This window comes from Phyllobates terribilis, unplaced genomic scaffold (assembly GCF_046119375.1).
Source record: "Phyllobates terribilis strain yellow unplaced genomic scaffold, ASM4611937v1 Scaffold_2253__1_contigs__length_149528, whole genome shotgun sequence".
NCBI classification, from domain to species: Eukaryota; Metazoa; Chordata; class Amphibia; order Anura; family Dendrobatidae; genus Phyllobates; species Phyllobates terribilis.
Genome location: NW_027365011.1, coordinates 61,344 through 78,245, shown reverse-complemented (window position 1 = coordinate 78,245; position 16,902 = coordinate 61,344). Strand labels below are relative to the sequence as shown.

Below are 16,902 nucleotides of genomic sequence, written 5' to 3'. Positions count from 1 at the left end.
CATGTCTTATCCTCCAGTCACCTCCAGAGCTGCAGTCACTATTCTGCTGTTACATCATGTCTTATCCTCCAGTCACCTCCAGAGCTGCAGTCACTGTTCTGCTGTTACATCATGTCTTATCCTCCAGTCACCTCCAGAGCTGCAGTCACTATTCTGCTGTTACATCATGTCTTATCCTCCAGTCACCTCCAGAGCTGCAGTCACTATTCTGCAGTTACATCATGTCTAATCCTCCAGTCACCTCCAGAGCTGCAGTCACTATTCTGCAGTTACATCATGTCTTATCCTCCAGTCACCTCCAGAGCTGCAGTCACTATTCTGCAGTTACATCATGTCTTATCCTCCAGTCACCTCTAGAGCTGCAGTCACTATTCTGCTGTTACATCATGTCTTATCCTCCAATCACCTCCAGAGCTGCAGTCACTATTCTGCTGTTACATCATGTCTTATCCTCCAGTCACCTCCAGAGCTGCAGTCACTATTCTGCAGTTACATCATGTCTTATCCTCCAGTCACCTCCAGAGCTGCAGTCACTATTCTGCTGTTACATCATGTCTTATCCTCCAGTCACCTCCAGAGCTGCAGTCACTATTCTGCAGTTACGTCATGTCTTATCCTCCAGTCACCTCCAAAGCTGCAGTCACTATTCTGCTGTTACATCATGTCTTATCCTGCAGTCACCTCCACAGCTGCAGTCACTATTCTACTGTTACATCGAGTCTTATCCTCCAGTCACCTCCGGAGCTGCAGTCACTATTCTGCAGTTACATCATGTCTTATCCTCCTGTCACCTCTAGAGCTGCAGTCACTATTCTGCTGTTACATCATGTCTTATCCTCCAGTCACCTCCAGAGCTGCAATCACTATTCTGCAGTTACATCATGTCTTATCCTCCAGTCACCTCCAGAGCTGCAGTCACTATTCTGCAGTTACATCATGTCTTATCCTCCAGTCACCTCTAGAGCTGCAATCACTATTCTGCTGTTACATCATGTCTTATCCTCCAGTCACCTCCAGAGCTGCAGTCACTATTCTGCTGTTACATCATGTCTTATCCTCCAGTCACCTCCAGAGCTGCAATCACTATTCTGCAGTTACATCATGTCTTATCCTCCAGTCACCTCCAGAGCTGCAGTCACTATTCTGCTGTTACATCATGTCTTATCCTCCAGTCACCTCCAGAGCTGCAGTCACTATTAGCTGTTACATCATGTCTTATCCTTCAGTCACCTCCAGAGCTGCAGTCACTATTCTGCTGTTACATCATGTCTTATCCTCCAGTCACCTCCAGAGCTGCAGTCACTATTCTGCTGTTACATCATGTCTTATCCTCCAGTCACCTCCAGAGCTGCACTCATTATTCTGCTGTTACATCATGTCTTATCCTCCAGTTACCTCCAGAGCTGCAATCACTATTCTGCAGTTACATCATGTCTTATCCTCCAGTCACCTCCAGAGCTGCAGTCACTATTCTGCAGTTACATCATGTCTTATCCTCCAGTCACCTCCAGAGCTGCAATCACTATTCTGCTGTTACATCATGTCTTATCCTCCAGTCGCCTCCAGAGCTGCAATCACTATTCTGCTGTTACATCATGTCTTATCCTCCAGCCACCTCCAGAGCTGCAGTCACTATTCTGCAGTTACATCATGTCTTATCCTCCAGTCACCTCCAGAGCTGCAATCACTATTCTGCTGTTACATCATGTCTAATCCTCCAGTCACTATTCTGCAGTTACATCATGTCTTATCCTCCAGTCACCTCCAGAGCTGCAGTCACTATTCTGCAGTTACATCATGTCTTATCCTACAGTCACCTCCAGAGCTGCAGTCACTATTCTGCTGTTACATCATGTCTTATCCTCCAGTCACCTCCAGAGCTGCAGTCACTATTCTGCTATTACATCATGTCTTATCCTCCAGTCACCTCCAGAGCTGCAATCACTATTCTGATGTTACATCATGTCTAATCCTCCAGTCACCTCCAGAGCTGCAGTCACTATTCTGCAGTTACATCATGTCTTATCCTCCAGTCACCTCCAGAGCAGCAGTCACTATTCTGCAGTTACATCATGTCTTATCCTCCAGTCGCCTCCAGAGCTGCAGTCACTATTCTGCTGTTACATCATGTCTTATCCTCCAGTCGCCTCCAGAGCTGCAATCACTATTCTGCTGTTACATTGTGTCTTATCCTCCAGTCACCTCCAGAGCTGCACTCACTATTCTGCTGTTACATCATGTCTTATCCTCCAGTCACCTCCAGAGCTGCAGTCACTATTCTGCTCTTACATCATGTCTTATCCTCCAGTCACCTCCAGAGCTGCAGTCACTATTCTGCTCTTACATCGTGTCTTATCCTCCAGTCGCCTCCAGAGCTGCAGTCACTATTCTGCTGTTACATCATGTCTTATCCTCCAGTCGCCTCCAGAGCTGCACTCACTATTCTGCTGTTACATCACGTCTTATCCTCCAGTCACCTCCAGAGCTGCACTCACTATTCTGCTGTTACATCATGTCTTATCCTCCAGTCGCCTCCAGAGCTGCACTCACTATTCTGCTCTTACATCATGTCTTATCCTCCAGTCACCTCCAGAGCTGCAGTCACTATTCTGCTGTTACATCATGTCTTATCCTCCAGTCGCCTCCAGAGCTGCACTCACTATTCTGCTCTTACATCATGTCTTATCCTCCAGTCACCTCCAGAGCTGCAGTCACTATTCTGCTGTTACATCATGTCTTATCCTCCAGTCACCTCCAGAGCTGCAGTCACTATTCTGCTGTTACATCATGTCTTATCCTCCAGTCACCTCCAGAGCTGCAGTCACTATTCTGCTGTTACATCATGTCTTATCCTCCAGTCGCCTCCAGAGCTGCACTCACTATTCTGCTGTTACATCATGTCTTATCCTCCAGTCGCCTCCAGAGCTGCAGTCACTATTCTGCTGTTACATCATGTCTTATCCTCCAGTCGCCTCCAGAGCTGCAGTCACTATTCTGCTGTTACATCATGTCTTATCCTCCAGTCGCCTCCAGAGCTGCAGTCACTATTCTGCTGTTACATCATGTCTTATCCTCCAGTCACCTCCAGAGCTGCAGTCACTATTCTGCTGTTACATCATGTCTTATCCTCCAGTAGCCTCCAGAGCTGCACTCACTATTCTGCTGTTACATCATGTCTTATCCTCCAGTCGCCTCCAGAGCTGCAGTCACTATTCTGCTGTTACATCATGTCTTATCCTCCAGTCGCCTCCAGAGCTGCACTCACTATTCTGCTGTTACATCATGTCTTATCCTCCAGTCACCTCCAGAGCTGCAGTCACTATTCTGCTGTTACATCATGTCTTATCCTCCAGTCGCCTCCAGAGCTGCACTCACTATTCTGCTGTTACATCGTGTCTTATCCTCCAGTCGCCTCCAGAGCTGCACTCACTATTCTGCTGTTACATCATGTCTTATCCTCCAGTCGCCTCCAGAGCTGCACTCACTATTCTGCAGTTACATCATGTCTTATCCTCCAGTCGCCTCCAGAGCTGCACTCACTATTCTGCTGTTACATCATGTCTTATCCTCCAGTCGCCTCCAGAGCTGCACTCACTATTCTGCTGTTACATCATGTCTTATCCTCCAGTCGCCTCCAGAGCTGCAGTCACTATTCTGCTGTTACATCATGTCTTATCCTCCAGTCGCCTCCAGAGCTGCACTCACTATTCTGCTGTTACATCATGTCTTATCCTCCAGTCACCTCCAGAGCTGCAGTCACTATTCTGCTGTTACATCATGTCTTATCCTCCAGTCGCCTCCAGAGCTGCACTCACTATTCTGCTGTTACATCATGTCTTATCCTCCAGTCGCCTCCAGAGCTGCAGTCACTATTCTGCTGTTACATCATGTCTTATCCTCCAGTCGCCTCCAGAGCTGCACTCACTATTCTGCTGTTACATCATGTCTTATCCTCCAGTCACCTCCAGAGCTGCAGTCACTATTCTGCTGTTACATCATGTCTTATCCTCCAGTCGCCTCCAGAGCTGCACTCACTATTCTGCTGTTACATCGTGTCTTATCCTCCAGTCGCCTCCAGAGCTGCACTCACTATTCTGCTGTTACATCGTGTCTTATCCTCCAGTCGCCTCCAGAGCTGCACTCACTATTCTGCAGTTACATCATGTCTTATCCTCCAGTCGCCTCCAGAGCTGCACTCACTATTCTGCTGTTACATCATGTCTTATCCTCCAGTCGCCTCCAGAGCTGCACTCACTATTCTGCTGTTACATCATGTCTTATCCTCCAGTCGCCTCCAGAGCTGCACTCACTATTCTGCTGTTACATCGTGTCTTATCCTCCAGTCGCCTCCAGAGCTGCAGTCACTATTCTGCTGTTACATCACGTCTTATCCTCCAGTCGCCTCCAGAGCTGCACTCACTATTCTGCTGTTACATCATGTCTTATCCTCCAGTCGCCTCCAGAGCTGCACTCACTATTCTGCAGTTACATCATGTCTTATCCTCCAGTCGCCTCCAGAGCTGCACTCACTATTCTGCTGTTACATCATGTCTTATCCTCCAGTCGCCTCCAGAGCTGCACTCACTATTCTGCTGTTACATCATGTCTTATCCTCCAGTCGCCTCCAGAGCTCCGCTTGGTGCATTCGGTCTCACAGTCACACTTTCTTCGGTCAGGTGCTGCTCGGGGCTCGTGCAGAATTTTCCATCTTGCAGGAATTTCAGAAGATTCAGACGTTCTGGAGACAGAGGGAATTCCGTCTGGTCAGATTGTTCTTTTGTGTCTCCAGAGAAGATCCTACATGTGATGCATCCAAGAGGCCGACGAGCGGCAAATCCAGGGACAACGCCAAAGGGCTGAGCAGCCCGGAGAGCAGCACCTTCCTCCTGACCGGTGAGAGGACACGAGCACAGCTGTATCCTGCTCTACATCTCATCTGCCTTCTCCTCCTCTTCCATGATGTGACCCGGCTGGTGATGTCCTGACAGTCTTCCGCCACATTTCCTGCTGGTGCATCCTCATCTCTTTCATCTCTTCTCTCCTCTAGAATGGCGTTCTCTCTGCGGTCTCATTGATGACAGTCTGCTGTCTCTTCAGACCATCAGGAGCTCTCCATATTCTGCTGTTCAGCAAGATGAAATCTCCGCATGGATCCAAAAACTTCGCAGTCTTGGTAAAAATAATATGACCCACTGCATAAGATGAAACCTCATTTCCTGCCGCTGTGTTCCTCCGGTGATAGGAGGACGTGGAGCATCTGTCACCAGGTTTCTCCGGTGATAGGAGGACGTGGAGCGTCTGTCACCAGGTTTCTCCAGTGATAGGAGGACGTGGAGCGTCTGTCACCAGGTTTCTCCAGTGATAGGAGGACGTGGAGCGTCTGTCACCAGGTTTCTCCAGTGATAGGAGGACGTGGAGCGTCTGTCACCAGGTTTCTCCAGTGATAGGAGGACGTGGAGCGTCTGTCACCAGGTTTCTCCAGTGATAGGAGGACGTGGAGCATCTGTCACCAGGTTTCTCCAGTGATAGGAGGACGTGGAGCATCTGTCACCAGGTTTCTCCGGTGATAGGAGGACGTGGAGCGTCTGTCACCAGGTTTCTCCAGTGATAGGAGGACGTGGAGCGTCTGTCACCAGGTTTCTCCGGTGATAGGAGGACGTGGAGCGTCTGTCACCAGGTTTCTCCAGTGATAGGAGGACGTGGAGCGTCTGTCACCAGGTTTCTCCAGTGATAGGAGGACGTGGAGCGTCTGTCACCAGGTTTCTCCAGTGATAGGAAGACGTGGATATTCTGCCTCCACGTTCCTCCGGCGATGGGAGGACATGGAGCACCTGCTACCGTGTTCCTCTGGTGATAGGAGGATGTGGAGCGCCTGTCGCTGCGTTTCTCCGGTGATAGAAGTACATGAAGTTTCTGCCGTGTTCCTCCGGTTATAGCAGGATGTGGAGCTTCTGCCGCCATGTTCCTCCGATGATAGAGGAATGTGGCACATCTGTCGCCAGGTTTCTCTGGTGATAGGAAGACATGAAGCACCTGCTGCCATGTTCCTTTGGTGATAAGAGGATGTGGAGCACCTGCTGCCATGATCCTCCTGTGATAAGAGGACGTGGAGCGTCTGTCACCACGTTTCTCCAGTGATAGGAAGACGTGGAGCGTCTGCCGCCATTGTTCTCTGGTGATAGGAAGACGTGAAGCGCCTGCCGCCGTTTTTCTCTGGTGATAGGGGGACATGGAGTGTCTGTCTCTCTGTTCCTCTGGTGATAGAAGGATGTGTAGCGCCTGCTGCCATGTTCCTCAGATCATACGAGGACGTGTAGCACCTACAGTCATGTTCCTCAGGTGATAAGAGGACGTGGAGCGCCTGCTGCCGCAATCCTCAGGTCATAGTAGTACGCTGAGTGCCTGCTGCCATGTTCCTCAGGTCACAGGAGGATGTAGAGCACCTGCCGCTATGTTCCTCCAGTGATAGGAGGACGTGGAGCGCCTGCTGCCATGATCCTCCTGTGATAAGAGGACGTGGAGCGTCTGTCACCAAGTTTCTCCAGTGATAGGAAGACGTGGAGCATCTGCTGCCATTGTTCTCTGGTGATAGGAAGACATGAAGCGCTTGCAGCCATTTTTCTCTGGTGATAGGGGGACATGGAGTGTCTGCCGCTGTGTTCCTCTGGTGATAGAAGGATGTGTAGCGCCTGCTGCCATGTTCCTCAGGTGAGATAAGAGGACATGTAGTACCTACAGCCATGTTCCTCAGGTGATAAGAGGACGTGGAGCGCCTGCTGCCGCAATCCTCAGGTCATAGTAGTACGCTGAGTGCCTGCTGCCACGTTCCTCAGGTCACAGGAGGATGTAGAGCACCTGCCGCTGTGTTCCTCCAGTGATAGGAGGACGTGGAGCGTCTGTCACCAGGTTTCTCCAGTGATAGGAAGACGTGGAACATCTGCTGCCATTGTTCTCTGGTGATAGGAAGACGTGAAGCGCTTGCAGCCATTTTTCTCTGGTGATAGGGGAACATGGAGTGCCTGCCGCTGTGTTCCTCTGGTGATAGAAGGATGTGTAGCGCCTGCTGCCATGTTCCTCAGATCATACGAGGACGTGTAGCACCTACAGCCATGTTCCTCAGGTGATAAGAGGACGTGGAGCGCCTGCTGCCGCAATCCTCAGGTCATAGTAGTACGCTGAGTGCCTGCTGCCATGTTCCACCTGTGATAGGATGTGGAGCGCCTGCTGTCATGTTCCTCAGGAGATATGAGGATATGGAGCACCTACGGCCATTTCCTTCTGGTGATAAGAGGACATGGAGCGCCTACCACTGCGTTCCTCAGATCATATGAGAACGCTGAGTGCCTGCTGTCATGTTCCACTGGTCATAGGAGGACGTGGAGCACCTGCTGCCGTGTTCCTCAGGTCATAGGAGGATGTGGAGTGCCTGCTGCCGTGTTCCTCTAGTGATAAGAGGATGTGGAGCACCTGCTGCCGCGTTCCTCAGGTCATAGAGGATGTGGAGCACCTGCTGCCGCGTTCCTCAGGTCATAGAGGATGTGGAGCACCTGCTGCCGCGTTCCTCAGGTCATAGAGGATGTGGAGTGCCTTCTGCCGTGTTCCTCTAGTGATAAGAGGACGTGGAGCACCTGCTGCAGTTTTTCTCAGGTCATAAGAGGACGTGGAGCACATGCTGCCGTGTTCCTCAGTTTATAGGAGGACGTGGAGCACATGCTGCCGTGTTCCTCGGGTCATAGGAGGATGTGGAGCACCTGCTGCCGTGTTCCTCGGGTCATAGGAGGATGTGGAGCACCTGCTGCCGTGTTCCTCGGGTCATAGGAGGATGTGGAGCACCTGCTGCCGTGTTCCTCGGGTCATAGGAGGATGTGGAGCACATGCTGCCGTGTTCCTCGGGTCATAGGAGGATGTGGAGCGCCTGCCGCGTTCCTCTAGTGATAAGAGGATGTGAAGCACCTGCTGCAGCCTTCCTCAGTTTATAGGAGGACGTGGAGCACATGCTGCCGTGTTCCTCTAGTGATAAGAGGATGTGGAGCACATGCTGCCATGTTCCCCGGGTCATAGGAGGATGTGGAGCACCTGCTGCCGCGTTCCTCTAATGATAAGAGGATGTGGAGCACCTGCTGCAGCCTTCCTCAGTTTATAGGAGGACGTGGAGCACATGCTGCCGTGTTCCTCTAGTGATAAGAGGATGTGGAGCACATGCTGCCGTGTTCCCCGGGTCATAGGAGGATGTGGAGCACCTGCTGCCATGTTCCCCGGGTCATAGGAGGATGTGGAGCACCTGCTGCCATGTTCCCCGGGTCATAGGAGGATGTGGAGCACCTGCTGCCGCGTTCCTCGGGTCATGGAGGATGTGGAGCGCCTGCTGCCGTGTTCCTCCAGTGATAGGAGGACTTGGAGCGCCTGCTGCAGACTTCCTCAGTTTATAGGAGGACATGGAGCACATGCTGCCGCGTTCCTCAGGTCATAGAGGATGTGGTGCGCCTGCCGCTTTGTTCCTCCAGTGATAGGAGGACTTGGAGCGCCTGCTTTTGCCTTCCTCAGTTTATAGGAGGACGTGGAGCACCTGCTGCAGTTTTTCTCAGGTCATAAGAGGACGTGGAGCACCTGCTGCAGTTTTTCTCAGGTCATAAGAGGACGTGGAGCACATGCTGCCGTGTTCCTCGGGTCATGGAGGATGTGGAGTGCCTGCTGCTGTGTTCCTCTAGTGATAAGAGGATGTGGAGCACCTGCTGCAGTTTTTCTCAGGTCATAAGAGGACGTGGAGCACATGCTGCCGTGTTCCTCAGTTTATAGGAGGACGTGGAGCACATGCTGCCGTGTTCCTCGGGTCATAGGAGGATGTGGAGCACCTGCTGCCGTGTTCCTCGGGTCATAGGAGGATGTGGAGCACCTGCTGCCGTGTTCCTCGGGTCATAGGAGGATGTGGAGCACCTGCTGCCGTGTTCCTCGGGTCATAGGAGGATGTGGAGCACATGCTGCCGTGTTCCTCGGGTCATAGGAGGATGTGGAGCGCCTGCCGCGTTCCTCTAGTGATAAGAGGATGTGAAGCACCTGCTGCAGCCTTCCTCAGTTTATAGGAGGACGTGGAGCACATGCTGCCGTGTTCCTCTAGTGATAAGAGGATGTGGAGCACATGCTGCCATGTTCCCCGGGTCATAGGAGGATGTGGAGCACCTGCTGCCGCGTTCCTCTAATGATAAGAGGATGTGGAGCACCTGCTGCAGCCTTCCTCAGTTTATAGGAGGACGTGGAGCACATGCTGCCGTGTTCCTCTAGTGATAAGAGGATGTGGAGCACATGCTGCCGTGTTCCCCGGGTCATAGGAGGATGTGGAGCACCTGCTGCCATGTTCCCCGGGTCATAGGAGGATGTGGAGCACCTGCTGCCATGTTCCCCGGGTCATAGGAGGATGTGGAGCACCTGCTGCCGCGTTCCTCGGGTCATGGAGGATGTGGAGCGCCTGCTGCCGTGTTCCTCCAGTGATAGGAGGACTTGGAGCGCCTGCTGCAGACTTCCTCAGTTTATAGGAGGACATGGAGCACATGCTGCCGCGTTCCTCAGGTCATAGAGGATGTGGTGCGCCTGCCGCTTTGTTCCTCCAGTGATAGGAGGACTTGGAGCGCCTGCTTTTGCCTTCCTCAGTTTATAGGAGGACGTGGAGCACCTGCTGCAGTTTTTCTCAGGTCATAAGAGGACGTGGAGCACCTGCTGCAGTTTTTCTCAGGTCATAAGAGGACGTGGAGCACATGCTGCCGTGTTCCTCGGGTCATGGAGGATGTGGAGTGCCTGCTGCTGTGTTCCTCTAGTGATAAGAGGATGTGGAGCACCTGCTGCAGTTTTTCTCAGGTAATAAGAGGATGTGGAGCACCTGCTGCCGTGTTCCTCTAGTGATAAGAGGATGTGGAGCGCCTGCCGCCGCGTTCCTCGGGTCATAGGAGAATGTGGAGCGCATGCTGCCGCGTTCCTCGGGTCATAGGAGGATGTGGAGCACATGCTGCCGCGTTCCTCAGGTCATAGGAGGATGTGGAGCACCTGCTGCCGCGTTCCTCGGGTCATAGGAGGATGTGGAGCACATGCTGCCGCGTTCCTCAGGTCATAGGAGGATGTGGAGCACCTGCCGCCGCGTTCCTCGGGTCATAGGAGAATGTGGAGCGCCTGCCGCCGCGTTCCTCGGGTCATAGGAGGATGTGGAGCACCTGCTGCCGCGTTCCTCGGGTCATAGGAGGATGTGGAGCACATGCTGCCGCGTTCCTCGGGTCATGGAGGATGTGGAGCACCTGCTGCCGCGTTCCTCAGGTCATAGGAGGATGTGGAGCGCCTGCTGCCGTGTTCCTCGGGTCATGGAGGATGTGGAGCACATGCTGCCGTGTTCCTCGGGTCATGGAGGATGTGGAGTGCCTGCTGCTGTGTTCCTCTAGTGATAAAAGGATGTGGAGCGCCTGCCGCCGCGTTCCTCGGGTCATAGGAGGATGTGGAGCACCTGCTGCCGTGTTCCTCTAGTGATAAGAGGATGTGGAGCGCCTGCTGCCGTGTTCCTCGGGTCATAGGAGGATGTGGAGCACATGCTGCCGTGTTCCTCGGGTCATGGAGGATGTGGAGCACCTGCTGCCGCGTTCCTCGGGTCATGGAGGATGTAGAGCACCTGCTGCCATGTTCCTCTAGTGATAAGAGGACGTGGAGCACCTGCTGCCGCGTTCCTCGGGTCATAGGAGGATGTGGAGTGCCTGCTGCTGTGTTCCTCTAGTGATAAGAGGATGTGGAGCACCTGCTGCCGCGTTCCTCGGGTCATAGGAGGATGTGGAGCACCTGCTGCCGTGTTCCTCTAGTGATAAGAGGACGTGGAGCACCTGCTGCCGCGTTCCTCGGGTCATAGGAGGATGTGGAGCGCCTGCTGCCGCGTTCCTCGGGTCATAGGAGGATGTGGAGCGCCTGCTGCCATGTTCCTCGGGTCATAGGAGGATGTGGAGCGCCTGCTGCCGCGTTCCTCGGGTCATAGAGGATGTGGAGCACCTGCTGCCGCGTTCCTCGGGTCATAGGAGGATGTGGAGCACATGCTGCCGCGTTCCTCGGGTCATGGAGGATGTGGAGTGCCTGCTGCTGTGTTCCTCTAGTGATAAGAGGATGTGGAGCACCTGCTGCCAGTTTCTTTGGAGCTTTTCATTTATTCTCTGTCTCTTCTCTCATTTTCAGGCCATGTTCTGGATCTGTGGGTAACTTTTCAGAGATTCTGGGTTTTCCTGACTAGCGTTCAGCATGAGCTGGAGATGTCCGTACTGCAGTCTGAGACGGTGAGTGCTGGTCTTACAGTCTGTATACTCTTAACATGGTGACCACCTCCGCACTGACCTCCTTGTGTTGTTCTCAGGTCTCGGGATTCCAGTCTGTGGACCGGAGTTATCGCTCCTTCCTGGAAGTAACGCTCCTCGATCCCCTGGTATTGTCTGTCCTGACCCCCAGCCAGAGGCGAGAGTGGCAGTTCTATGGTGATTCTTTGTGCTCTGACCTTCAAAGGGGCATCATTGTCATGGAGGAGATGATGGAGATGACGGGGGCGGTGCTGAGCGCCTCCCGTCGGGACTTCCCGCGACTCTTCTTTCTCAGTGATCAGGACGTGGTTGATGTCCTCGCTGCCTCTCCTGATGCTCCTGATCGGCTGTCCAGCGCTCTTCTCTGCTTTCCACAGTTAACTGATGTTCTCTTCCTCACTGAGTCCACTGAATCTTCCCCCTTTCCGCTTATTGGCAGCCATGTAACTATGGCCGTGATCGGGAAATATGGAGAGGCCCTGGAATTAACAGCGCCCATCCCCTGGAACCCAAGGACGGTCTCGTGGCTGATAGAACTGGAGCACAGAGTTGGAGAAAGTCTTAAAGAAGAGCTGACATCATGTCTGACTGATGGCCGGCAGAGTGGCCTCCACCGGGCTGCTGACAACGAAGACCTGAGGCGGTGGATACTACACGGCAGGTCCTATCACCTCCAGTGCCTGATGGTAACAGAGGAGGTGGTGTGGTGTGAAGATATGGAGAAGATGATTCTCACTGACCAGAGGTCACAGCTCAGAGACCGGCAAAGTATGAAGGTGGAGATCCTGACACAGTCGCTAAGAGAAGGGGATAGGACGAGGCCTCAGGAGCAGACCTTCTTATCTACATGGATCAGCCTGGCCATTCTGCAGCGGGACAGGACATCGTTCCTGCTGGATTCGGGGATACAGACACTGGATTCCTTCTCTTGGGCCAAGCTGCTGAAGTACCGGGTGCCAGACAAGCAGGGAGATGTCAGTGAGACACAACCTACAGCCAACACAGAAGATTTGGTGGTGTCTGCATCTCCCCTGTGTGTTGTGGATGTATTGGGGCTTCTATTACCATATGAATATGAGTATGTCGGGTTAGACATGAAGGTCGTGGACACGGCGGTCTCGGACAGGACATCTCTGGGTGTGATCCTGGCACTAGAGTCCTATCAGTGTGGAGCTGTGATTGGGCATGATGAAGGCCTCATGACCAATACGCTGCTGTCTCTCGGCAGTGCCCTTGGGCGTCAGGTCGTGGTGCTGAAGTGCTGGGCTGGGCTGAATATTGATCGACTGGTGCTTCATCTGCAGGGCGCCCTTCAGGCCGGTGCTTGGCTTGTTCTGGACAATGCCCACAAGCTGAAAGGCCAAGTTCTTGCATCACTGGGGCAAACACTGGGTGACATCCAGACATCTTGCCAAGCTTTGATGAAGGAAGAAGGCTGTTCAGGGCATATCAGCAGAGGAGTGGAGAGACTAGGACACATCCAGATAGAGGATACACCATGGTCAGTGATGAGGGGCTATGGCTGCTTTATGACTCTTCCTCACATAGACTCTTCTCTTGCCCTACCGGGTAACCTCCGTCTTCTTCTCAGACCAGTATCGTTCTGCCCTCTGGACCTGCAGAACGTCGCAGAACTTGCTCTTCTGTCTGCAGGTTTCCAAGAACCTTTGGTTTTGGCCAAGAAGTTGTCCTGCTTCCTCAGACTAGCCCAGGAATCAGGAACAGTAACTGCGGCGAGCACCCTTCCTCTCCTGAACAGCATAGTCCAGAAAGCCATTGTGTCACTAAGGTCAGATGGCGGATCCACAAGAGCGGCCAGAGACTCGGGCCAGCGACCATCACCCCCAGACTTGGATTCTGATGGCAGCAAATGGAGTGCCGGTGTCCGGGAGGAGTCGAGTGTGGTGAGCTCTCTCCTGGCCTCAGCCCGTTGGTCCAGACATCTGATGGACATTCTGAGACTTGTGTTCCCTGTGTCCGTGTCCTCACTTCCCTGCAGTCAGACCACGGCTGAGCTGTCCCACGCAGTGCAGCTTCACCTTCACGAGTCTGGGCTGGAAGGTCACACAGAACTCAGTCATAGCATTAGCAGGCTTTATTGGGCCATACAGCAGAGTCCAGGAGTCCTCCTGACCGGTCCTCCAGGCAGTGGTAAGACAACATGCTGGAAGGCTCTGCAGCAGGCCCTCAACCATCTGACTGACAGTGGAGCGGGCACAAGAGCAGCAGTGAATGCGGCCGTCGGCCCATCCTACCAATCTGTGCACTGCGTTCATCTCTTCCCTAATAGTCTAAGTCCCACTGAATTCCTCGGAGGAGGGACAGACCGGGATGGTGTGATCACCAGAATCCTGCACAGATCCAACTCTGCAGTCCAGAAGTGGGTAATACTGGATGGGGCTGCCGCCCTCGAGTGGGTGGAGCCCATTTCTTGCCTGTTTGGCCCACAGCCCGTTTTAACATTGGCCAGTGGTCAGCGACTACACCTTAGTGACAGAATTAGGTTGATTTTCGAGATGACCGATACCTCTGCCCTTAGTCCTGCTCTCTCCTCACTCTGCAGCATTGTGCACTGTGGGGGGCAAGAAACATGGCGGGCAATACTGTCGGCCTCGCTGTCCGGCGTGTGCATGAGATACGGCGTCACACGCAGCACTCAGCACAAGCTGCGATCTCTGAGTGACTACCTGATACCCAGAACCCTCCGCTTCCTGGAGGAACATGGCGCCTCGGTCCTGTCTCCTCACCACAGTGCACATAGAGTCCACCACGTCTCCTCCTTCTGCTCCATCCTGCAAGCTCTACTGGACCAACATCTCCGTCGGGACAACTCCCACCGTGTGCCAGAGCCGACAGATCCCGAGGCAGATGGTGAGGATCCGCAGGGAACACACGGATCTGAAGGTAGATTGGTGCAGTAGAAATAATGGCCGACGACCTGGGTGCAGGGTTCATTCATCTACTCTGTCTATCTGCAGGTGGAGCGTGTTCTCCGTCCAAAGTATCGTCGCTCCCTGACAACGACCAGAGCGTCCGGTCTGACAACCACCAGCGGGCACAGACCTGCTTCCTCTACGCCTTCATCTGGGCTTTTGGGGGTCACCTCAATCTGAGGTAAGAGAACAGTGCCACAAGTATATATAGTATGTCGATATGCTCATGTGAATGGGGGAGCGGCAGTTAAGGGGATTGTACAGGTGTGACATAAATGTCTGCAGTGACTTTATGTGACTGCAGACCTCTGAATCCTTACAGCTCGCACACCGCACACTGTCAGGATTCTTCAGTGCCGGAGGTGAGAGCGGGCGGTTGTGTGACTTCAGCCCCGCAATTTCCATACTTCCAGCCCCATTCCGACTAGACGGACGCAGCCTCTCTCATTACAAGTGAACTGAGCGAGGTCCAGCACTTCTAGTCGGCAGGTGACTACATGCATGCAAATCACATACCTGCGGTCACATGACTGCTTGCTCTCACCATCGGCATCGGAGAATCCTGACAGTGTGCAGTGTGCGAGCTGTAAGGATTCAGTGGTCTGCAGTCCCATAGAGCGACTGCAGACTTTCATCCTACACCTGGATAACCCCTTTAATGCTCATTTACATGGACTCATGCCGCTCACCATCACGGATCGTAAATATTCTAGTATCGACAGCAGATAGCCCATGTGTACAGCTGTATAGTGGCAGTGAGATCGTGCTGCACGGGGACGGAGCCGTCCTGTTACCCCTCATTCTGTCCGGGCTCATGTCATGGAGCGCTGATTGACTTGTCTGTGGCGGATCAGCTCTTGTGATGGAAGATGTCGCCCGTGTGAACGGGCCTTTACTTTGTGGGTTTATCTCTTGGTGCGGCCACTCCTGGGCCGCAGGCTCTGGATCCATCACTCTCCCAGGTACCTGCTCGGTATGGACCAGGACCATCATCAGGATGGCAGTCGCTCATCAGGGAGACCTGGAACAGCCGGACCTGACACGGGCGGCACCACCAGAAGGCTCCGGACATTTCTGTTTCCTCTTATCAGCCACCCCCTCCTGTCATTCTGTATTCCCACAGATTCTCGCCGCCCGCACCGTTCTAGCAATGGCTGATGTCCCGGGACTTGCAGGACATTGTTATGCCATGTGAGCGATGCAGCCAATCAGCTATGGAGAAAACTTGGTCATAGCTAGAACAGCGCCGATGCGGGAGGGGACTGGTATTTGTATTTTACGCCAGGGAATACGGTATGTTATTATACTCACTTATATAGCGCCATCATATTCCACAGCGTTGTACAGACATCGCTGTCCCTATTGGGGCCACAATCTTCATTCCCTATCAGTCCTTGGGGTGCGGGAGGAACCGGAGGAAACCCACGAGCTACAGAGAGAACGTACAAACCCTGTGTCCTCGGTGGGATCTGAACCAAGGACCCCAGTGCTATCCACTGAGCCATATGTGCTAACCACTGAGCCACAATAGAATCCTAACCACTAAGCCACTGTGTGCTAACCATTGGGCACCGTGTTCTTACCACTGAGCTCCATGTGCTAACTACTGAGCTACCGTGTGTTAATCACTGAGTCACCATACAATCTTAACCACTGAGCCCCACGTGTCAGCCACTGTGTGTTAACCTCTTAGTCACCATACGAACTTAACCACTGAGACACCATTTGTTAACCACTGAGTCATTACACAATCTTAATCACTGAGCGATTGTGTGTTAACCACTGACCTACCATACAATCCTAACTACTGAATCACCTGTGATAACCGCTGAGCCACTGTGTGCTAACTACTGAGTTTTATGTGCTAACCACTGAGCCACCATACAGTATTTACCCCCTTCCAGACATACGGGTCTTGTATGCAGGCTCAGGATCTCAGCCCGCCCTATTCACCTGCTGATGGCTGATCTCCACCCGCTGCTGTTAACCTCTTCCTGACTGATCTCCACCCGCTGCTGTTAACCTCTTCCTGACTGATCTCCACCTGCTGCTGTTAACCTCTTCCTGACTGATCTCCTCCCGCTGCTGTTAGCCTCTTCCTGACTGATCTCCACCTGCTGCTGTTAACCTCTTCCTGACTGATCTCCACCCGCTGCTGTTAACCTCTTCCTGACTGATCTCCACCCGCTGCTGTTAACCTCTTCCTGACTGATCTCCACCCGCTGCTGTTAACCTCTTCCTGACTGATCTCCACCCGCTGCTGTTAACCTCTTCCTGACTGATCTCCACCTGCTGCTGTTAACCTCTTCCTGACTGATCTCCACCTGCTGCTTTTAACCTCTTCCTGACTGATCTCCACCCGCTGCTGTTAACCTCTTCCTGACTGATCTCCACCCGCTGCTGTTAACCTCTTCCTGACTGATCTCCACCTGCTGCTGTTAACCTCTTCCTGACTGATCTCCACCCGCTGCTGTCAACCTCTTCCTGACTGATCTCCACCTGCTGCTTTTAACCTCTTCCTGACTGATCTCCACCCGCTGCTGTTAACCTCTTCCTGACTGATCTCCACCTGCTGCTGTTAACCTCTTCCTGACTGATCTCCACCTGCTGCTTTTAACCTCTTCCTGACTGATCTCCACCCGCTGCTGTTAACCTCTTCC

The 16,902-nt window shown here is 53.0% G+C and overlaps 1 protein-coding gene across 1 annotated transcript in view; it reads left to right on the top strand.

Annotated features, from left to right (window-relative positions):
• Positions 1 to 16,902, top strand: part of LOC141245901 (dynein heavy chain domain-containing protein 1-like) — a 105,980-nt gene that overhangs the window by 32,732 nt on the left and 56,346 nt on the right. The window contains exons 10-14 of the mRNA XM_073669095.1: positions 4,677 to 4,893; positions 5,048 to 5,173; positions 11,194 to 11,291; positions 11,369 to 14,213; positions 14,288 to 14,423. Coding sequence (XP_073525196.1) covers positions 4,677 to 4,893; positions 5,048 to 5,173; positions 11,194 to 11,291; positions 11,369 to 14,213; positions 14,288 to 14,423 — 3,422 coding nt within the window. The remainder of the gene's footprint in view (positions 1 to 4,676; positions 4,894 to 5,047; positions 5,174 to 11,193; positions 11,292 to 11,368; positions 14,214 to 14,287; positions 14,424 to 16,902) is intronic.